At 40.5% G+C, this 23,848-nt stretch overlaps 1 protein-coding gene across 1 annotated transcript in view; it reads right to left on the bottom strand.

The window, feature by feature from the left end:
- Positions 1–23,848, bottom strand: part of SCUBE2 (signal peptide, CUB domain, EGF-like 2) — a 106,695-nt gene that overhangs the window by 30,398 nt on the left and 52,449 nt on the right. The window contains 9 exon segments of the mRNA XM_006885598.1: positions 8,672–8,878; positions 9,278–9,433; positions 11,473–11,577; positions 13,962–14,048; positions 15,106–15,219; positions 15,674–15,796; positions 17,060–17,176; positions 19,874–19,996; positions 20,966–21,082. Of these exon segments, the coding sequence (XP_006885660.1) occupies positions 8,672–8,878; positions 9,278–9,433; positions 11,473–11,577; positions 13,962–14,048; positions 15,106–15,219; positions 15,674–15,796; positions 17,060–17,176; positions 19,874–19,996; positions 20,966–21,082 (1,149 nt within the window).

Raw genomic sequence — 23,848 nt, 5'->3', positions numbered from 1 at the left:
TTCTTGGCCCTTTTCTCAACATTGTTTGGCCCATTACTAAGTGTTTTACCTTCTTTTCTGTCCTAGAGTTTTCTTTTCCCCCCTTCTCATGCTCTTTCAAGCACCTATTCTGACTCCCCCCTCCTCTGCTTTTTCTATAAATCTCTTCTGATTCTTTCTTCCCCAGTGATCACATTCATCTAACCACTCAGCCAACCCACAGGCTTTTTCTCAGTGCCTCCTGCATATGAAACAGGGCTGGGTGAGATGAGGGACATATGGGAAGCAGGTGTCAGGATCAGAGGCCAAGTCAAGAATTTCTGAGCTCACCCTAACTCTTTCCTCTTGCCCAGCATGAGCACAATATATCAACAAACACTGTTCATTTTCCTCCAAAACACTTCTTTAATTCATTACTTCTTCTCAACTGTGCTTTCAAAATCTCTAAAGTATTCATAAGTCCCCAAAATGGTCTTTCTGCTCCTTCTAAGTAATTCTCCATATTTTATTCAGAAAATAATTCTAGAATAGTGATATCATCTGACACTCTCTGATGAAATCCTCAATGGCATCTCGTCACCTAGAAGATAAAGTTGAGGCTCCTCAGCCACATAGTCAAGATCTTCCATGATTTAGCCACGTCTTTCCTATTAGCCCAAATATCTACCCTTTCTTGCACTTAGGGAGCTCTGCTGTCTTATTGGTAAGGAGTCGTGCTGCCAACCCAAAGGCAGCTTCTCTGTGGGAGAAAGATTGTCAATCTCCTTCTCCTGTGTGATTTACTCCTCTGAAAACCCACTGAGTTGAGCTGGTTTCACCTGGACAGTAAGTAGACAACAACCTGTCCTTGAATCTTATTCTTGATTTTAGTTCTTATTTAGTCAGTCTCCATGCAAAATGGGTAATCCAGGCAAACCGAGACAGTGCAGTTATGATTCATAGGGTATTCACTGATTGATTTTTTTGGTGGAAGAGATCACCAAGGCTTTTCTCCTAGTCTGTCTTAGACTGAGGAGTTTAGCTGTTAACAACCCACAAGGCTCTACTGAAAGATTGGTGGTAGCTACATCTAAGTTGCACTGGTTAGGAATCCAAGCTGGGTCTCCCACAACGCAAGAATGCTATCACTGAGCCACTACTACACCTTGGCTTAGTAAGGTTAAAATGTAAATGATCTTGTGCAAACCTTGTTCTCATTTCTCTGAGCTCTGCTTGGAATAATCCTTCCACTTACGTGTAATCTATGAATCTTTCAAAACTCAGCTTAGGCTTTTTCTTTTTTAGGAAGTCTTATCTGACCCTTCCCTAGGTGAGGTAAGAGTAGCTTGTGGAATGATACCTTCTTTATCTAGGTCAACCTCAGTTCCGTGGAACTGGCCTAAAGTGAATTCTCCATATGAATATTGTAAGGGTAAGATTATTCCAGGGCAAAGTCTGCACACTGGAGAGTGAGACTATTAAAAAATGAGAGTTAAAAGATAGGCAATGGAGCAGGACACATCTAGATTTGAATCCTGACTTTGTTGCTTAGCTGCGAGGTGACACTGGGAAAACCTATTACTTCTCTACACCTTTGTTTCTGTATCTACAAAAAGGACATAATGTAAAATATAAGATAAACTTAGGGTAAGAATGAAATGGAAAAATACATGTAATGTGCTTAGCACAATACTGACCACATGAATATAGAGAAATAAATGTCAATATGTTACTAAATTATTTTTAAAAAAATTCTAAAATTAAGTGTATTCCTTACCTTGCTTTTGTGAAGAAAATGTAATATTGATCTATAATGCCAGTATAGAATTTACTTTCATTGAAAAGAGGAAAAAAATTCTAGCTACTCAATTTGGAATATTTTATCAAATTTGGCACTATTTAGAAGAAAAGACCCAGTTCATTCCTGCCTCAGGCCCTTTGCACAGGCTGATCCCTCTCCTGGCGTGCCCCACTCCCATCCCCCACCAAAGCTTTGATGGCTGTTTCCTCCTCACTTTGGTTTCCCCTCAAACGTCACCTGCAATGAGAGCCTTCCTTGACTGCCCTATAGAGAGCAACCAACCCATTCTCTTTCCTCAAACCCTCTTTATTTTGTTATCTTCACAGCATTTATAACTTTTGAAATCATCCTTTTTATTTAGATTATTATTCATCACCTCCTTTAGCACAGAAGTTTCATGAGAGCAGGACCCTTGACCAAAATATACTGAAGCTACATCTCAAGCATACAGAACAGTGCCTGGCACAAAACAGGGCCTAAATACATGCTCATTGAGGTAATTTTTCTTAATTCCTACAGAAGAAAGCTACAGCTGTTAAAAATAGAATACAAACTTTCTTAGCTTCTCAAGAATCTAAGCATTAAAATACTTTCCAGTTTGCCAGTTGCCTGGATTGTCTCTTTTAAACATCCCCCAAACTCACTGCCATCAAGTCAGTTCTGACTCTTCAGGTCAGAGTACAGCGACTCTGTGAAATTTTCAAGTCTGCAAACCTTTACAACAATGGTGGACTGTCTCATTTTCTCCCACAGGCCTATTGATAGGTAGTCTAACAATTATTTCCTGAAGAATGGGCAGTCTCCTCCTGTGTGATTAACTGCCTGTGAAAATCTGAGAGGCTCAACTATGAGTCAATTTCGACAGCAAACAACAACCAACAGGAATACTTGAAAAGTTCCCTCATTTAAAAAAAAAATCTGTGCATGCATGTGTGTACGTGTATACAAGAGAGGTATACTTATATACAAGTATATTTCTTACATAATTCATCTTTCAACTGGTATTAGGATATTTGTTCCTTAGAAAACAGAATCCTTTTTTTTCCCACCTTGCAAACTTGATCACAGTTGGTCCAAAGATCATCTACAAAGTAGGCTATCTCCTCAATGCCAAATTAATACAAGAAAAATGACTACTAGAAAGGAAGTCTTTAATTGGCCAGAAATTACTATGTTCTTTGATGTAAATTAGAACTATAAAAATTATTTTATAAAAGTATTGGCCGGCGCTGGCTGAAAATCGCCTGTGACTTCATCCATAGCCACTGGTGAGAGTCAGCGCCCAGAGCCATCAGGGGCTTTAAGCTCGTTGCCCACTGCTGTGGTGTGGACAGCTGAAACCCAGGCCCCGACAGGCACCTGGGGGGGGGGAACCCCCCAGACTCTACTTCATGCTCTGCTGGAGAAGGAGGGGCAGTCTCCTGTGCCAGTCAGATCCAATTTGACGGTACACACACACACACACACACACACACACACACTTTTTCTTCTTCTTTTTTAAAAAAAGACTACTTCAGCTGTCACAGCCCTCTGCCTGGGGCGGGCTGCCCTTGGCCCCCGGCCCGGGGCGAGCCGTCGCGGCCCTCTGCCCGGGGCGAGCCGTCGCGGCCCTCTGCCCGGGGCAGGCTGCGCTTAACCCCCGGCTCGGGGTGAACCGTCGCGGCCCTCAGGAGCAAGAAGGCAAGCAGCTGTAACCCAAGACCACCAGTAAGGTGATAAAGTGTCCTCCCTTCCCCCCTTTATATCTACGCCCCTGTTCAGCATGAAGAAGCCAGAGAGTCGGCATCCAATTCCTAAATCAATAAGACAGTTGGTTTAATTACTATTGGAAAATGCTTGTCATTCCTCTGTAGCATCTGGTCCCCACTGGACCCTCATCATTTCCTTCACCTGCTCCCCCCACCGACCAAACTGTGCAGCTCTGCAACTGCATCCTGGCCCATCCTCACCCTTCTGCCCCAACCCTCACCTCCTTGTACCCCCAATATGTTTTTCCCAATAAAAAAATATTTTAAAAAAAAGGTATTGGAAAGACAAAAAATTCAATAGAGAAAGAGGCAGAAAGCCAAATGTCCTCTGACGTATGATAACACTCTCAGTCTTACTTCTAATCCAAAAAAAACAAGTAAAAATAATATAATTTTGGTCCTGTCAGATTTGCAAAAATTAATAAAACTGATAATAAATAACCCATATTAGCAAGATAGTGGGGCTGCGAATACTCAGGTATAATGCTGTAGGGATGTGGTATGGTCTTTTTTGGAGAACAACTTGGTAAAGCTTTAGATACAGATATCCTTTGGGTCAATGATAGTCTGTCTACAAGTTCGTCCTATGGGAGTATGGGCCACATACACTAGGAGGGATAAACATTGAAGCACTATGTGATACAGAAAAATTAAGAATAACCTAAACTATCTACCAGTTTGGGTATGGCTAATTAATATTGGTGTCTTAAAACAAATAAAGACTAAAAATACCCCAAAAAACAAAAACAAAGCAAAACTTCCTGCTGTGGAGTTGGCACAGACTCATAGTTGATCCTCAATAGAGCTCCCAGGGCTGTAAGTCACACAGGGAGGTGACTGCCCATCTTTTCTCCTTTGGAGCCTACGGGGGCTTTTGGGGTTAGCAGTGCAACTCTCTACAGACTATGTGACCAGAGCCCACTTAAACAAAGACTCAACAACAATTCATTACTGTTGAGTCAGAACCAATCCATAGCTGACTTTCCAGTCAGTTTTTAGAATCTGTAAATTGTTCAGGAGGAGTTGTTGCTGTGTACCGTTGAATTGGAACTGACCTATAGCTGACTCAAACCCTCCAGTGGGTTTTTAAAGGCAGTTAACGGCATGGGAGGAGATTGCCCTTCCTCCTTCTATGGAGCAGCTGATGGATTTGAACGAACCATATTACCTTCAGGATTGTAGTGCAGTTTCTTATAACTACGTCACCCATCTTTCATCTGAAGAGCTGCTGGTGGGTTTGAACTGCCTGCCTTGGGCTGGAAGTGCAACTCCTTACCCACTAAGCCACAAGAACACCAGTGAGAAAACGTTAAAAGAAATTAAGTCAATTCTGCATTAATAGAAAGACATCCATGAGATTTGTATAATTAAAAACCAATATATAGCATTATTTTTTTTTTGCCTTTTGGCTAAGATCAAGTGTAAATACAATATACAGTATGAGTTTTAGTAATAAATTTTCCAAAAAAATACTTATTCACACCCAAAACCCCACTGCTTACTCATAACAACCTCCCATCTTTATAGAAAGAGACTGCTCATTTTTCTCCCTTGGAATTGGTGGGTTAGAACCAACCACTTTCAGTTAGCAGTCTAACATGCTACCACTATATCACCAGAGTTCCTTTCACACAAAAACATACAGTCTCTTCTCAACACAGTCACCAAAGCTTTTCTTTTAAAACATAAGCTTAGTTACTCCTCTGTCCAAATCTTCCATTGACTTCTTTCTCATGCAGATTAAAAATCCAAATCCTTGTTATGATTTACAATTCCCTATGTAATCAGGCCCTCAAACAGTTTGTGCTCAATTACTAACCTGAAGACTGGTTCATATCCCGTCAGCAGCACCAGGAAAAGCCTGGTGACCTGTTTCTATAAAGATTACAGCTAAGTAAGCTGTGGGGAGCTCAGTGATACTCTGTGGATGGGATGTCACGAGGTAAATCTATAACAGCAATTTTGGCTTTTTTGATTAATCTAACCCTCCCATCTTTTTCCTCAGTAAGGGGAGAGCTCTGGTGGCCTAGTCAAATAGGGAATTGCACTGCCAATTCTAAGGTGTCTCCTCTCTGGCAGTTCAACTCCATCAGTGGGACAACAGAGAAAGAAGGGCACTCTCCTCCTGTGAAGTTTATAGTCTCTAAAAACTCACTGGAATACCAGCTATCAGTTGATTTCAACTCAATGGCAATAAGCTTGAATTTGAGAGACTTTGGCCTCTTTTCTAGTACTGTAAGGAATTCTTTCTCAGATATCTCCATAGTTACTTCCTCACAAACTTTATGTCTGCCCAAATAACACTTCACAGTCTACATCTGGAGCATACACTTCTCTTTACCCTTTACCAGGCCCCAGAATTTTCTAGTTCCTTTCCCGGCTCAGTTCTCCACGTCCTTAACACCATCTGCTTCATAATACATTTTGTTTTCTGATTCATTATTTGTTACCTTATTTTAGAATTGTAAAATTCATAAGGGCTCTGATTTGTATTTGCTTTTTAAATTATTTCTGGATTTCCAACACCTAGAACAGTCACTGGTACATAGTAGGTGCTCAATAAGTATTGAATATATAAATAAAATATCATGTTTGTATGTACCCCACTACAGATGTGGAAAAATACATAGAAAATTATTAACAGTGATTACTGCTAAGATATAGGAGGGGGGTTGTGAGGAGGTTTATCTTTTAATGCATACATTTCTAAACTATTTTAAATATGTACTATTTTTTAAATTTAAAAGTTTGGATTTTTTATTTTATAAAAAGCATAATGGTCTTATCTTTCCTTCTAGGTGACACAAAACACTGTTTGGGCTCCTTTCAGCCGTAAACTGATCAATAATTTTCAAAAAGAGCCTTTCTAGGCTTATCTCCTTATAGATACCATCTAGAGTTCAGAAAACACCAGTAAGCTGGTCTTTGTGAGGTTCTAACACCTGTAAGTAGAGTAGGAACATAGAACACACACACATATGTTCTCATGAACACACAGACACACACTCTGTGACTTGATAGAGTCCCATGCTTGCTGGGTAAAATGTCTAATTATTGCATCAGGTCTTTCTTTACCCAAACTTTCTTCAGTAGAAAAGATGTCACCAGTAAATTTTTTGTGCTGTCTTTTCTACATTTGATAAAAGCTTCAACACTACTATCAGACAGTTTGATCCCATGTATACTACAAAATTCCTTTTATGCTAGAGAAAGCACTGAGGGGGAATTGTTTTCTTTAGAAAAAAAATAATCCAACTTTTTATTTAGCAATAACAAGAATCTCAATCACTCGTTTATTCACAGCAGCTACAACAACTGCCAGTGAGCTGACTATGACTCATAGCAAACCCATGTGTCTCACTGCACGCCACAAGATTTTTATACCTGTGACTTTTCCCAATCAGATTGCCAGGCCTTTCTTTCAAGGTCCTTCTGAGTAGGTTTGAACCACCAGTTTTTCAGTTAGTAGCTTAGTTTAAGCCAGGAATTCCTAGTAACACTCGTAATGAGAGTTGGTCCACAGAACCTTCAACACTAGCTTTTTCCCGAGTTCTTAGCTAGCCACAAAGACTTGCCAAGTGAGCTTTGGAGGACATACTCGGACTCAAAGTCCACCAGGAAGCCCAGCCTGCAGACATAGATAATTTTTGCAACTCACCCAGAAAGTAGGACAGCAACAGCCAACTTCCATCACCACTTCTTTGGTATGGAAACTAGAACACTTAGAGTTTTAAATGAGAACAAATCTAACAGCTGGGTTATTTTCATCCCCGTCCCCCCTGCCCACCCCCCTGCCACTTTTAAAAAGAGTCAGCTGTAATCTAAGTAAAAAGCCTGTGAACCAGCTCCTGGTGGAAGTTACATTTGATTTTTACTAAGTGTTGGCAAAACAACAGGGTTAGGCTATAAGACTATTCCTGACAATTCATCAAGTGTCCCTAGGCTCAGTTTTGCTTACTCAGAAATGTTGATTTATTACTTCTCAGATCAAGCTTCGTTTCCCATTCCTTAAAATTCTATCAGCATTTCAGAAATGGCACCAATTTACACTGGAAAGGAGCCGATTTATTTAAATTCTCCTTATTTGGGACCAGAACTTTGGAATTTCGGAATCAAACTAGCAATGTGATCTTGAGCAAAAGAACTCACCCCTCTGCCCTTCAGTTGATTCTCCTATTAACAGAGATAACATATACCTACCTCATCAAGTTACTGTTGGAATGACATGAGATAATGCATACACAGTGCTTAGGAATGCACTAAGTAAAACCTCAGTAAATCACTGACATTGCTAACCATAAAGTTGGACCCTAAGTTTCTCTACCTAAGACTTTCTTGCCTTAATTTTCCCAATCTTTTTTTTTTTTGCATTTTTTTAAAAATTATTTTATACTGATTTATTTTCAAAGTTCTAATACATTGTTCTTCACACCGGATCTTCCCCATTTCCTTCACTCATCCCCACCCACCATCAAATGGTGCGGCAAACATTTTGAAGCTCACCAAGCTGGAGCTTCTTATCAGCTTTATCAGAGGAGCAGAGGTGATAATATTCAAATGCCAGATCTAAAATTAATTCAGAAACATATGGTACTAGTTACTATGGTAACTGATACTTGTGGATGCCATGGACTGAATGATGCTTAGGATCTCATAAGGCAGCTGACTGGCATCCCCTGACCTCACATCTGCACAAAGCGACAGGTCACTATTCATAAACCAAAGGGAGATGGTGGAAAGAAATGGTGATAATGGAGTGTGGAGAAGGTTTATGAACGCCTTATAGCTTCAGCCTTGCCCCAACTGGAGATCACTTCCCTCAGACCTTACAATGGCAACATTCTCTCTTTGTCACCAGTCCTACTTCTTCTTTTCTGCTCCTCAATTCAACAGGCCACCACAACCAGATACTACTCCAGGCACTAGAGTCGTAGAGGTGAATGAGACTCAATCTCAGCCCCTGGGGAGCTTCTAGCCTAGGAGGCAGGACAGATACCATCATGACAGTGACTGAATGTGGAAGGAATCTAGAGTATTTCTGGAGGGATCCTGGAGATGGGACAGTGAGCCAGACTTATTTTTGGTTCCCTGTGTGTTTACAGGACTTGAGGCAATTCTGAGGCAGTTAAGTTAGCAAGAATGTTCTGGTCAACAGGTCACTCACCACACTGGTTTCCAACATGGCTCTGACCCACTCCACAGGACTCTGCCTGGCGCTCAGATGTTCTGCGGGCCTTTTTAGTCACTTCGAGGTCCACACCTGGCAGCTGGAGATGAAACTGCTCCCTATGGGCTGCTTTCCGAAGTGTACGGATGGCTTTCCGGAGTCGCTTCTCTGTTCGCTTCACAGTGCAGCTCAGATCACAAGAAGCTGCAAGAAGAAGAGGGGCAGCTTTTGGAAAGGAGGCCAGGCCACAGCATGCGGGGATGTCCAGACAGACTGCAGGACCCGCCCCCCCCAACACCCAGAACTCCATGTGGGACAGGATGGAGGAGACCTGGAGGTGGGCACCCATTTGGCTGGGCAGCATTCAACTCAATGGAAATGTGTTGACCAGAATGGTAATTTGGGGTTTGCATAAAAATCAGATAAACTCGTAAGGTTGTAAACAGATTCTGTTAATACTTGGGGTAGAAAAAAAACCAACAAAACAGGAGATACTTCAATAGTTGCACTAGCTTTCCCCCCAAGAAAGATGAAAAACGAAAGGCAAAGAAATAAGGAGCAAGCTGTGAGAAGCCTGGCCCTGAAGACTGTTTTCAAACCAACCTGTTACCTCCTTTTGGTTAGTTTCAAGCTCAAACTCAACAGTGATAAACATTTCCTTAGCGGTGCTTGGGCGGCCAGGGGCTCCTGGAACTTGCTTGCCGGGGCTGCATGTAAGGTTTGCGTAGCGGAAGCTCTCTTTTACTGAACTGTGCTTCTCTGTATGAAGAAACAAAATTATCGGAAGCCAAATCCTGGCAAAGCACTCAGCTGAACATTCGCTAGAGCTCAGTAAACATTTCATTAAAACAACTCTTAAGGGACCAAGTGATTAACTCCAGATGCCAAGACATTGCAAAGCCCTCAGCTTGAAGCACAATGACATTTTAATTTTGAAGAGCCCATATTCTCTCCTATATAACTTTACAATTGAGCCCTTGAACATTTTTTTCATAGATAAATGCAGTATGTTTCCGACAGACCAGCCACATCTGTGGAAGATGAGAACAAGAGGTTATCTGCTCGCCTCCCTCCTGCTGAAGGCTGGGTCCTAAGATGTACACGTGTTCTACAGAGGACTTTTTAAAAAAAACTGGGGACTATGATCTATCAGACCGAGACTTCAAATGAGGCAAGAGCACAGGAGTGCAAAGGACACTGTTCTCAGGCAACCTCAGAGCAATCCCAACTCCAAGAGAGAGCAGGAAAGTGTAACAGTGACGTCTCATTTTGAAAGAACCAAGAGCAATTAATAACACAACAAATCAACAGAACCAAACAATGTTATTAAGGCATCTAGTACAGAGTGAAAGAGCTGTGTAAAACGGAGGTTTTTTTTACATCCCTTTCCCTGACTTTGGTCATCTCTCCACTCCACAAGGGCACTAGTGAATTAATGATTGCCACTCTGCACGAAAAGCAAGTTCACCCAACTATTTTCTATTTCGAAACCCTACTTTAGTGAATTGAGGTATAATCTGTATTATAAGCTTCTCTAAAATTGTCTTTTCAGAAGACTGGCTTTAAAGGTCAAACCAGATGCTCATTTTTAATGTTTTTTTTCAATATTCTCTTCTCTTCTTTTCTCCTTCTTCCTTGACATAATTTTAGATTTCCATGAAAGTTACTAAGTTACTAAGAGAATTTCTACAGACTCTTCATCTTCTAATGTGACATTGTTGGTATATTTATCAAAATTTAAAAAACAGATACTGATACAGTACAATTTACTATGGGGTAAATAAACTTTTAAACAATGTTTTTACTCTTGATTTGAAAGTATAAATGTTAGCTGTAGAGCATTTATATGCAAAATATTACTCTCCCCTTTTCCCTATTAGCAGTATGAAATTTTTTCTATGTCACTGAGCTTTATTTGAAAATATGTAATTAATGGCAGCATAATATTTCAAATAAATGGCAGTATCAAACTTGATCTCAGTTAGCTATTTAAGTAGGAAATCAGAAGTGACTAGAGTAAACTTTACTTTTTTTGTATGAATTATTTGAAGATGAGTTGGGGAAAGAAGCTTCCTAGTACATGAATCTCACTTTGGTAAAAGATGATCTAATAAATCATTTGCCACATCAACACACTTTACATGTACAAAGCAGTGTTGTTGAGTGCACGAATTATGCTGTGCAACCACACATAATCTTTTCCCAATTATTCCACTACCATTAAAAAAAAAGTCTAAAATTATCCTATGAGATGGTGCTGGAAATGTGAGCTTGGGAAGAAAGGAGTGTTGGATGTTGTTCTTTTCAAGAAGGCCAGTTCTACTTGGATGGTATTTGCTATGCTAAAGCCAAAGGAGTTGCTGCCTCAAAAAACTAGACCCAGCGGGATTGCTGGGCATTACATCTTTGTAACGATCAAAGATTTTTCATTCAGAGCCAAACTTTTCTCCTCCCCATTTGTTTAGGCTTCTAGGTGAAGCAAACTTTAAACTCTAGAAAGTTTAACTCAATATAATCACAAATTGTAATGCATCTTGAGCCTCACTGCTGACTGTGAACTCATAGGTTCCCCTGGCATTTCACCAACAGTACCTCATAAAGGATGCTCTGGAGCATTATGCAAGGGTTACGTAGGCTGTAGATAGAGTTCTTGGAGAATCTGAACTGATCAATCCTATCTGATGCGCACTTGACTCAGTGGACAGACAAGCCCTCCTTTGGACTTCTACCTCAGCTTGTCACAGTTCCCTTTCCCAACATGCAGGCACTCTCCCTGCACCAGCCACCTGATTCCATACCTGGTAGTACTGGTCGCAGACCCTCAGGAAACAGCTCAGCCTTTTTCAAACTACACTTGCCTTCATTTAGCTTAAAGGTTACACTTGTCCTGATGGTGGCGACATCTTCAGAAAGAAACAAGTGAGAAATATTACCTTCAGAGTCAAAGGAATGGCAATAACAGAGGGACAATGGCAAACTATTGATTGACTAAGTCCCACCCCATGCTGCACACCCCAACACTGATTGATGCAGTTTCTCTTTTAACCTGGAGACCCATAAAGTTTGGGTCATAGAGTATCCATTATCCTGGATGAAGAACATTAGGAATCTTCTAAGAGTCCAGTAAGAGACATTCCACATGTCTAACATTTAAATATAACAAAAGTCTGAAAACAGCCTCAGTGAAAAGATGAAAGATGAAACAACCTGTTTGCCTTTCTGAGAAAGAACTTCAGTATCTACCAGTTCAAATTTGAACAAGATTTTGAGAGAGATAGCAAAGGGCTGGCTCTCCTAAGTATATCTAGAAGTAGAGGGCAGAGAAAGTCACCTGCCCTGACTAGGATGTGCCAGAATTCCCAAGGTCTAGGATGAATCAAGTGTCTCATTTTGAGGGTGCAACATGCCAAGTTCTGTTTTCTTCTCAGTATTGGTGTTAGTCCTAGGGTTAAAGCTTGATGATTGGAGTTAGCTCTTTGACTATGGAGGGAGCTGAGCAAATTACTTGATCTCTCTAGCCTCAGGCTTCTCATCTGTAAAATGAACATAACTACAGCACCTACATTATCCGAATCCTCTAAGAATGAAACCAAATGATGCAAAAAAGACCCCCATTTTAGACCACCTGATGTTGTTTGTTGTTGTTGTTATGTGTTGTTGGGCCAACTACTACTCATAGCAACCCTATAAACAAAACAATAGCTTTAAATCTTGCCCTATCCTGAGCCAACCTCACCATCTCTGACATACCTGACCTCATTGCCACAGTCACAATATCAATCCATATCATCTGGGGTCTTCTCCTGTGCTGACTGACCCTTTACCCTTCCAAGCATGATGTCCTTCTCCAAGGACTGGTCCCTTCTGGCAACATGCCCAAAGTATGAGACAGAGTTTCAAAATCCTTGCTTCCAAGAAGCAACCTGGTTTCACCCCCACCAGGACAGACCTGTCTGATAGTGAAAACCACCTAAATATCTATTAACTACTTGCTTTGCCTCATCTTCCTATTTGCTAGGCTTCATTTTACAAGCCAATAGTTAAAGATATTCAACAAGATGATTGACACAGAGCCTGTAACAACGGGCTTGAGCAGAGCAGAGATTTCTGAGGATGGAGCAGGATCAGGTGGGGTTTCTTCTGTTGTACGTAGGGTCGCTATAAGTAGAAGCCGACTCAAAGACAACAGTTAACTGTTTGGTCACACTTGGAGTGGCCTAAATTGCCAGTTGAATATTACCAGTGGTATTGAGGAAACAGAACCATGATATCTGCTCTGGCTTGGCCAGACAAAAGAAGCTAGTGGAAGAAGAATAATGGTTAAAATTCTGGATTCAGACTTGGGTTTAGATTCCTGTCCCATTTTTCCCTAGTTGAGACACTTTAAATATATTGTTTCACCTTGCTGAATATCAATTTTTTCCCTATGTTTCATGAGAATAGCTTTAAAATTTATCAAAAGAGCTATGTGGATTCAATCAACTAATACATGGGCTGGTATATTTAAACGGCTTAATATATGTAAGCAGTTTTGCTTTTGGTCTTTAGCTTGGCCCACATACATAGATTCATTTCTCATTCATATATTCTAACAACATAATCATTCAAACTTAAACTCAGAGCCATCAGATTGGTCCAACTCATAGCAACGCGCCCCCCCCCCCCCAGGTTTCTAAGTTTCATGACAGGAAGAGACTACTCATTTTGATCCCATGGTGCCAGTAGTGGATTCAAACCGCCAGAGACACATGTCCTTGGGTTAGCATCCTACTGACTATGCTACCAGAGCTCCTTGACATGATCACTGAGGCATCTGTAGTTATATCTATATAAATCTCATGACAAATCAGAGGAATCTGTCCACAGATTCCTTGCTTCCTCTGATCTGCTCATATCGGTCTCCAAACATTCCATGTGCCCCAAGCACATACTTCCCATTGTCCTGATAAGGTGCTCTGGGGTAAAGTGAGTACAGGGTCACTCAACAGTAATGGAGGGGTGATGTCTCCTGGTACCTGAATTCTGTGGGCCTCTGCTAATATGATAACCCAACCAAGGCTGAATGTGGCATCTCCTAGCATAGAGCGGACACTCTGTAAGTGTCCATTACATGATGAGTCGGATCTTAGGTATCAGGATTGTAAGCAAGAATACTCTGTAATGTGCACACAGTGTTGAAGCAATTTAAAGAAAAGAAGACAAAGCTAACACCCGAGAATATTGCCCAATGAATGAAGCCCATTGATTACAGGGAATCCCGAGGAGAGCACGCAGATTTGGTAATTACCCCCAAAAGAAGAGTCATTTGCTTTTTGCTGTTTGTTCCTGAGAGGAGAAGAAGCACCGCAGGTAACAGAGTAGGCGTCTTGCGGTCCTAACAGACAGAACGTGGATTGTCAACATGTAAGTAATGCTACAGTCTATCCTGGAAACATTTCAAACAACCCTCCACCCCTACTCCACAGGGAACATGCCTTAGTCATCTAGTGCTACTACAACAGAAATGCCACACGAAGATGCCTTTAAGAAACAGAAATAAATTTTCTCAAAGTTTAGGAGACCTAGAATTCAGAGAGCCAGCTCCAGGGAAATTCCTTATCTCGCTGGTGGCTCTGGAGGAAGATCTTGTCTCTTCACCTTCTGTTTCCTGGTTCCTTGGAGATTTCCACGTATCTTGGAATTGATTTTACCTCATCCCTACTCTGCTTATTTTATCTCTTTTATATGTCAAAGAGATCAACGCAAGATACACTTCACACTAATTTTGTCAGATTAGCAAAACAAAGTCAACCCATTCTGATATAAGATTATAACAGAGGCATAAAGATTAGGATTTACAACACATTTCAATATATAACATTCTATCCTTTGCTTCTCTTCCCAAATTCAATCCTTGCCATATGTAAAACATATTCATCTTATCACATCATCCCAAAAATCTTAAATCAACTCCAAGCCCAAAATCTCATTTTCTGAATCATCTAAATAAAAATGGGTGATATTTTAGGCATAATATCCATCTTGTGGCAAAATTCCTCTTCACTTGTGAACCTATGACTCTAGAATATGAATTAACTGCTTCCAAAGCGCATGGTAGAACAGGCACAAGATAGGAATTTCTATTATAATTCTGAGAAAATAGAGGGAAAGAAGGTACCAAATAAGTAAAAAAAATCCTGTAGAACAAATTACACAGATCTGAAGCCTTGAAAATCAACCTCTGCTCTCGGAGACCATGTGCACTGTGGCCCTACCCTTCACACTCTGAGTAATAGACCACTAGAACATACTCAGCATACTGGGTCTCAGAGTGTAAATTAGGGGCATCCAGCCTACAACTTAGACGTCCATCAAGGCTTATCTAATACTTGGAAGCCAAGAAGACGTGGCTCTGACACAGAACCTGCCCCAGGGACTGGGGACTCACTCACCTGAAGAAAGGTGAATGCCAGAGTGACATCTTAGGAAGCACCTGTCTCCTCCACCACTTTTACTGCAATGCAGGGACACACGGGGTGTCCTATTAGGCAGGAATCCCTTCACTTCTAAATGAGATAAAACACAGACACTTACGGAAAGAGAAGCAAACTTCCAACCGTGACTATGACAAGTAAGTTCTACATATCAAAGGCCCCGCGGTATCAGGAAAAGATGGTAGAGCTGACACAGGACAACCACCAGGCACTACTTCCCATCAGGTTAAAGGAATCTTTTGTATACTAATTGTCATGCAGAAAAGCAGCCAAGAAAGTAGAAATAAATTCAACCTACACAGAAAGCAGCTTAGGAGGAAACACCAAAAAGCCAGCCTGCAAAGTAAAGTATCTCCTGTTTTTGAACTATTTAAATGAAGACTGTTGCAGCTGAGGGGAAGAGAATTAAATGGAGGGATGGTCAGCCGCACTCCAAGTCCAACTGGACAGGGGAGAATGCACAAAGCCACACCACCTCTGGGCCAGTGGGTGCCCCACTGACTAAGTGCACCTTGGCGCCCCTTACCCACACAGTCTTTTTTATTCCAGTGGAGCTTGTATCCAGAGTGGCACTGGCATTCGTAGCCGCCCACTATATTCACACAGACCTGCTGACAGCCTCCGTTGTTGACACTGCACTCGTTTGTGTCTGTAGAACAAAACTCTCTTGTCACAGCAGCTTGTGGCTGACTGACTCTTCCTTCAGGGAAGGAGCAGGAGGGGAGGGTTAAGTGAAGGGAAAATGCTCACTGACTTCAGGAAATGCATTTGGGACCCATATGCATTTGGCCACAGACCCCATCCATGCATTTTCTGGCATGGTCTTGCCAGGGGTGATCTCAAGTTTCATTCTTGAATAAACCAGGCCTCTGTTAGGAATACTCTGAAGGGAATACTCTACTTTTAGATGTCCCAACTGGGCCATTGCACAGGCTTCCAACTTTAAAACCTTACCATCTTCCTAGGCTGCATATCTACGGAACTAGAGAGAATGTGGATTCTCCATTTAAATGTATATGTTCAACTAACTAATCCAGATATAGATTTGCATTCAGAGTATCAATACATAAATTCAACTAACTAACTCAGCTATAGATATGCATTCAGAGTATATGTCCTTAGAGATTTTTTTTTCAGAGATTTCTAAGTAAGAGTATGCATTTAGTCATGTTAAGTAAGATTGCCATCTACAGCAATCACTTCTATCCATTCTTCTCAAGCTCAGGGCACAAGGAAGTGCCAGGTGTTACATTATATGCACCAATGACTTTCAAAATCGCACTGGAAGCCCTAGATATCCTGAATCAGGATCTGCAAGTCTACATTTTGGTAAAGCCTGATGTAGGGGGTTGGTTCTAAATCTGATTTGTACCATAGACTTCTTTACCATAAGATTATATGACATCATTGCTAAATGAGAATAAGGCAGAGATAAGAACTCAAAAATCTAATTGTGAGGCTTGAATCAAGCATTTGCTGTCAGTTCCTATTCACAGCAGGACTATAGGACTGACTGGTGTCCTGCCAACTTTCTCTAAGGCCTGTGACTTTACTATCTCCTAGGAAGTTCCAAAGACAAGCTATCAGCTCTGGAGAGACCTTCCCATTCTCTGAATACAACTTCATCAAAAAAGCCAATAAAGAGTTTGCAGCTGAAAGAACTCAGCTCTTCTCTCTGCTCCATTTCACACTTGACATGTTAAAGGGATAAATGTGGGAGATTTCCCCTAGCAGATGCTTTCCTTGAGCAGATAAGCTCATTACTTCAGTTTAGGGACTAGAAATGCACCTTTCATCCTCCCAGTGTAGGAAAATTAAAGCCGTTGATCTGGGAAAGCCTGAGTTCCTGGCCTGCTCCCTGCCAGGCTCAGCCTCATCCCACCTCCTAACTCTGGAGAGACAGCCTGCTCACCTCCACAGTGTGTGAAGCCGTAGAGGGTATACCCTTGGTTACAGGCACATGCAAACGAGCCAGGGTGGTTGATGCAGTTGTGGTCACAGGTCCTATCCAAAGAGCACTCATCCACATCTGCAATTTTCAAAGGGAAAGAGGAGCTGAAACCAACTCTAAGGGAGGAGTGGAGAGAAGAGTATGTTTATAATAAACACCAGTGGCTCATCAACGCCACAAACAACAGCAAACAGGCTCAGAAATGAACCATCAGTTTTCTTTGCCCACTTGTGATAAAGTACAACAAATGTGCTCATGACCAGGAACCTTATTTCCAAATTCTGCTGCAAACTAAAAGCTCCATTAATCTCTCTCATTCATGCAGAGCTGAGTAAATAAAATGATTCAAATATAGCCAAGTGATATAGCCCATAAAAAATAATTTTGTACATTATAAAGTCCTAAATTAGATGACTGTTGTATTTTTATTACTCAAACAGTAACAGTAATTTTATCAACTCTTGAAAGTAGAAAGCACTTTAGGTGAAAGTAAATCTGGTTCCTGTCTCTCTTCAACCTTCATAGAGTTAGTCTTCTGCCCCAATGAGGCCAGTTGATCTTGGATTTCAATGCCTCTGAACCATAAGAATGAGTTATTTCTAATATCTCTGATAATTTTCTAGTCCAGACACTGAAATTACTGCTTACGCTTCAAACTAGATGCTCCTGGCCAATGCCTTCACTTTGAGCCTCATCACAGTGAATCCCAAATGTTCTGCACCCTGCATGCTCCGAGTAGAGGCACCCTTGCCCTTAGCTGGCATCATGGAAACAGACCTTAGCCTGCATTTGTCTATCTAATCCTCTCTTTTCCCATGGTCTGGCCCTCACATCTTTCCTGTAGGCTAGAATTTCAGTATTTTACTTTCTCAACTCTTTGGAGGGTTTTAACAGAATTACGACCTATGTCTCCAAATGGATAAACCAGGATCAGCACAGAAGTCAGTGGACGCCAACTAGACCATTGCTAGACGGCTTTGTCAACACTGAATATGCTACAAGAAACTACGTTAATAAAAAACCAACGTTTTGGAAGGGAACTGGAGGGATGAAAAAGTGATATAAAAAAAGGTCAAATTCTTACAAAACCTCTTCATCCTAGCCTTTCCCAGAAATCCTGGCGATTTCTTCAGTAAATTTGTTCTGTGCAAATATTTGTTCTACCATAACTTATCAGTGAAAAATGAGGAAAAATCAGTTACTTCCCAAGTAATTGATGCCATTCTATGAAATCTGTTATTAATATCAGCCAGTTGTTAAGAAACTAGACTCGTTCGGTAGCTGACTTTGGCTGCCCACTATAGGATTTGCCTCTGCCAAAAATAATGAGATCACTTTTCTAATTCCTTTTTAATATGTTTACACAGCTCAAACAGTATTTCTTGCTCTATACATTATGAAACATAATATGGAACAGTAAATTTGCTTTCCAAGTCAAACTACAGAAATTCATATAATAATCATCTAGAACGAATTCACTTACTGAATTTAAAAGAGAATACTACGCAGACTTTCCAACAAGCGTATATAAGAGCAAACCCAGAAAGGAGACCAATCCAAGTCATATTCTCCTTTTTAAAAGGTGATGTTACAGCTTTATTATCTGAAGTGAAATCAAAGATTATATACAGTGATTCGATAGTGGTATTTATAACAAAATGAACTAGATAGTTTTCAATCCCACAAACAGAGCAGGTAAAAGTAACAGCACATTTTTCCCTGAGAGCTGCTTCTTACATGTAAATAAAACACTAAAGGTCGTCATTTAAAAAAAAATAACTGCTGCCTGGGAAAGTCTGATCACATTATAGGTAATGTAAGTAATGTCATAATTCAAAATGTGTATGAACAGTTGAACTGAAAATCAATTTGCTTTGTAAACTTTCATCCAAATTCCAATGAAGATGAGGGGGGGAAAGAACATATAAATCATGCCCACTCTGGTGGCCTAGTGGCGAGAAGCTGTGCTGCAATCCCGGAGGCATGCAGTTTGAGGCCACCAGCTGCTCTGCAAGAGAAGGATGAGCAATCTCCTCCCGTGCGAATAACTGCCTTTGAAAACCTTCAGAAGGGTCAGCTATGGGTCGGTTCCAACTCTACACAACAACTCAGCATTATGTCCCACTTCTCCAGAAGAGTTGCTAATATCAGTGCCACCTTCTACCCAGTGCAGCCCTCTTGCTGTATCCCTTTGGTAAAGAGGAGACACTGTTGAAGAGTCTGTGATGCTGCAGAGGATCAACTAGCATCTCCTCTACACGGTCCCCTCCCTCCCTCACTGTCACCCTCCTAAGCTCCAAAGGCTTCTTAAAAAGAACTAGAAAGAAGAGAGCAAGAGTGGTCTTGTTTATGGGTCAAACCAACTTTTTGCTAGAAACAACATTTGAATTAAATCTACGTATCACTGCCATTAATAACTGATAAAAATCAAGAACACTTAAGGAACTCTTAGAGAAGGAAAAACATTCCTAATCTCCACACCCCATTACAATCCCCCTTGCATTCTGCATCCTGTTCTATTTCCAGCAAGAAGTTCAGCTGTAATTAAATCAGATGGTTCTTCGAACTTCTTTGCAATCATTAACAGCATAATTTCAATAATATGCCTGTGAGCTACATCAGAGGCTTTATTTTTATTTAACAGAGGAAGTATGTGAAGCAAAGCTGGTGATTCCTTCAAGAACCCCAGCAAACGAATCTCAATTGGGGTGGGGTTGTCTTCTCTGCTTGAACCAGCAGGCAACTTCACAGCAGAGCTACATTTTAAACACATACCTTGGCAAGACTTCTCATCTGTTAATAATTTAAATCCTTTTTTGCAGCTGCAGTCAAAACTGCCCACGGTGTTTTTGCAGAAATGATCACAACCACCATTGCGGGCCTGGCACTCATCAATATCTGTAACAGTAAAGCATCGACAAATCAGACAGCAGTACTTGCCTCGTGTCTGCAAACCCCTGAAGCACTATTGTGTGTGCCTCTTTATTCTCTGAAAGAAGAACAGATCCATAAAACCATTTAAGGATGTTTGCTGCTGTTTTAGTCTTACATGCATTTTCTTGTCTGGCTTACTCATTTTTTTTTTTTTCTAAATTATTATCCTCTTGAAAACTCTGACTTAAACTGCCCCTGACTAGCAGGGAAGGGAAAGGATAAGCATGCCCTGTTGTATTCTCCTTCTCCTAATGCATTCTCTAGATAAAAATGGCTTACTTTTATATACTTTCCATTTGAGCTTAATGATTAAAGCTATAAGAGACTAAAACATTTGTTTCGGCAAATTGCACAATGATCAAATAGCCTCAATGCTTTTAAATGATTCCTGATACTCAAATTAATCTTATCTTTTCTCCGTTTCATCTGGTAACTGGCTATCTGCTTTTTATCAGGCTAAAGAACTAATCCTTTGTACTCTTGCCCATGAAAGACTATCAGGTCATTGGGGTCTCTCTTCATCAGTAAAAGTTAATCTTACAGTTATTCATTAAGCACTCTGGATAATAATCTTGGCTGTTATTTACATAATAATCTGGAGGCTGTTATTTATGATATGCTGATATTATCTCCTACAAACAATGTTTCCTTGAACTTCTGCCTTTTTCTAATAAGGCCATTGGTGGAGATGGATTATTTAATGCCTGTAGAGACTGACCTTCTTGACAGTTAGTGCAATTAAACTAGCTCTAATTAACCTTGCTCAATTATAACCTTCCACTAGCCCAGGGAAGAAAGGCTTCCACCAATATGAATCATAGACAGATCTGGAGTCATGCAGGAGGTGGCTATAGATGGGAAGAACTACCATTAACAGTTTGAAGCTTCTTTTCAAACCAGCGTGCCCAGCTTCCCTAGAAACTCGCAGGCTACCTTTACAGGTTTTCCCGTCCGACTGGAGTGTGAATCCAACAGGACAAGTGCAGTGAACACCCGTTGAAGTGTCCTTGCATGTACGATCACAGCCTCCATTGTTGACAGCACATGTTTCTGACAAGAGGCAAGGAAAAGGGTATTGACTTCTTGAAAAAAACATACACTGATACAAATGTCAGAGACACTGTGCGGTGTTAAAACTTAGCAAAATTTATGGAAGCCAAAAAAACATGATGATACAGACACACCCCAAATCCTGCCATCTTCAAGTGAGATAAAGCTCCACGACCCACCCAAATGACTTAGTTTTCCCAATGAAGCTTGGTGAGAAAGAGGCTTCCACCCTGCAAAGCCATTCCCCACAAATAGCAGATGTGAAGCCACTAAAAGTTCCTTATGATCCACAGTCAGTGACCTTCTAAATATGACTACATTTGACAGGTCAGCTCTGAGTGCAAAACTGGACAAATGTACCTTCCTTAAGTCTTAATGCTCTTTCTTCAAGATAAATAATACGCAAAGCTAGAGAAGGTAAGTATTATCCACCCCAAACACTCCTTTGCTGTACACTAAATAATATTGCAACTGCTAATTAACACACTGTAAGTTTAACTTTATCTTAAAAGATCTGTCATAGCTAAATGACAAAGTAGCATTTATTGCTAAATCAACTCTAGAGATGAGAAACAATCAGCAAATGGACTTCTTGTCTTGTATTTTTTAGAATAATTCTAAGTAACAGGCAACTGCTATCCAATATTCACTCAATTGTTAGCACTTCAGTATCCAGAAACTTGGTCTTATTTCCACAACTACCTCATTTTGCACTCTGGTGATTGAGTGGTAAGGAGTTGTGCTGCCAACTCAAAGGTATACAGTTCATATCAACTAGCTGTTCCATGGGAGAAAAATGGACACTTTCCTCCTGTGTGATTTACTGACTCTTAAAACCCGCTGGAGGTTTGGTTATGAGTGTGTTTCAACTTGATGTTACACAACAACAACAACAACCGCATTTCAAAGCCTGGGGTGGGGAAACCTCACCAGTTCTAATTTACTCTGACAGATAAAACAAGCATGCATATTTTTTTCCTTTTAAATGCTCACTAAAATGAGAGCAAAGAGATAGGGTTTTTAAACTAAAGATGCATTAAGACAAAGAAAATAAATACGAGAGGAAAAGTCAATGAAAAAAATGTTACATCTTTTGGAAGTGGCATGTCAATGGCCGAGCAGTAACTGGTATAGTGAAAATCTAAGCCCTCCCAGTGTTCAGGGAGGGTACCAACAAGTGGTAAACTCATGTGAGTGCCAGGGTCACTGAAATGCTCAGGAATTGGAGATCCCAAGTTAACTACACCTTGAGCCTGATGTAAGGATGGTGGTAAGCTTAAGAGGATTGCCTGAGAATCTGAACAGGGAAATAGATGGGTTCTTGGAGTCCCTCCTAATTCCACACAGCTGGGTGAATGCTCTTCTGTTTTCTAGTGAAGGTAGAGAAGTACCAAGAGGCACTAGACTCAAATACACCAAGAGCTACAACAGACAGTTAAGAGACGTTTCAGAGAGAATGGAGGGGGGTGGATCATGAAAGGAAAAAAATAGAAGAAAATGTCTCAGAATTGAGGAACATGGATGTCCATTTAGAAAAGACATACTGAATGCTCAGCACAACAGGAACACACACACTAAGAAAAGTCACTGTGATTTTTCAGGTCACTACACTGCACTAAAATCCCAAAGGCATGTGGTTCAAATCTATCAGCTGCTCCATGGAAGAAGGATGGACAATCTACTCCTTTGCAATTTACTGCCTCTGAAAACCCACGAGAGGGTCAGCTAGGATTCAGTTCTGACTTGACAGTACACAACACCACCACTCTGGCCATATAGTGTGTAACACGTCAGACTGTTAACCAAATGGTCAGTAGTTCAAATCCACAAGCTTCTCTGTGGGAGAAAGTTTACAATCTCCCCATAAGATTTACAATCATAATGAAGTAACAGCATCAAAATGTGAATGGAATATTGTTCTGTGTTTTGAAGCCTATACTGAGCCAAATCATCAGTAAAGAGAGATGAAAGAATAAAGTAATTTTCAGGCAAGAACTTAAAATAGAAATCTTTATCTGATTCATCTTTTCATACTAGGATATGCCCTGATAATTCATAGATGTAAACTAACAAAAGAGAAAACACGAGCCACCCCAACAGAGAGGTGGCAAAGGGAATTTCTAGGCTACGGTCAAGGGCAGCCTCAGGTGAGAAATGTGTAACCAGCCAAGAGAGGCAGGCTCGACTAATGCAGAAGGAAAGTAGCTTCAGATAAGATACTTTTAAAAGAAAATTATAAGTTGCCTTCTGTTCTTAAACACAAAACCACTTTAAGTTTTGTTAGAAATTTGCAGAATTAGTACTAAGTACTCAAAAAATGAAGTAAACAAAAAAGTAAATCATAACATGATTCAGCGATTAATCATATTTAGATATTAATAGTTATAACAGTATAAAATATAATACTGATTAAAATTGTGATAAATATATATTAAGAATCTAAAAGGAGAGTGTGTATATAAAGGGATGAGGGAGCTAAATGTTAGTCTCCCATAATAAAAGGTCAAAAGTCCATATCTAAAATTGACATTTTAAGAATACTTGACCTTATGGAAGGGATTGGAAATAAATATAGGGCTTAAAGATATTTGTTTATATACCCTTCATTTTTAAAGAGCAAATTCAAAATGGCAATGAATGATTGTAGTGGTGATGCTGATAGATTGTTGTTGTTGTTATGTGCCATCGAGTCGTTTCCGACTCATAGCGACCCTATGCACAACAGCTCTAAACCCTGCTCTATCCTGCGCCAACCGCACCACCTCT

The sequence above is a fragment of the Elephantulus edwardii genome, unplaced genomic scaffold (assembly GCF_000299155.1).
Source record: "Elephantulus edwardii isolate Elephantulus edwardi_28Jun2011 unplaced genomic scaffold, EleEdw1.0 scaffold00044, whole genome shotgun sequence".
Classification (NCBI taxonomy): Eukaryota; Metazoa; Chordata; class Mammalia; order Macroscelidea; family Macroscelididae; genus Elephantulus; species Elephantulus edwardii.
This window is presented reverse-complemented; position numbering and strand designations above follow the sequence as displayed.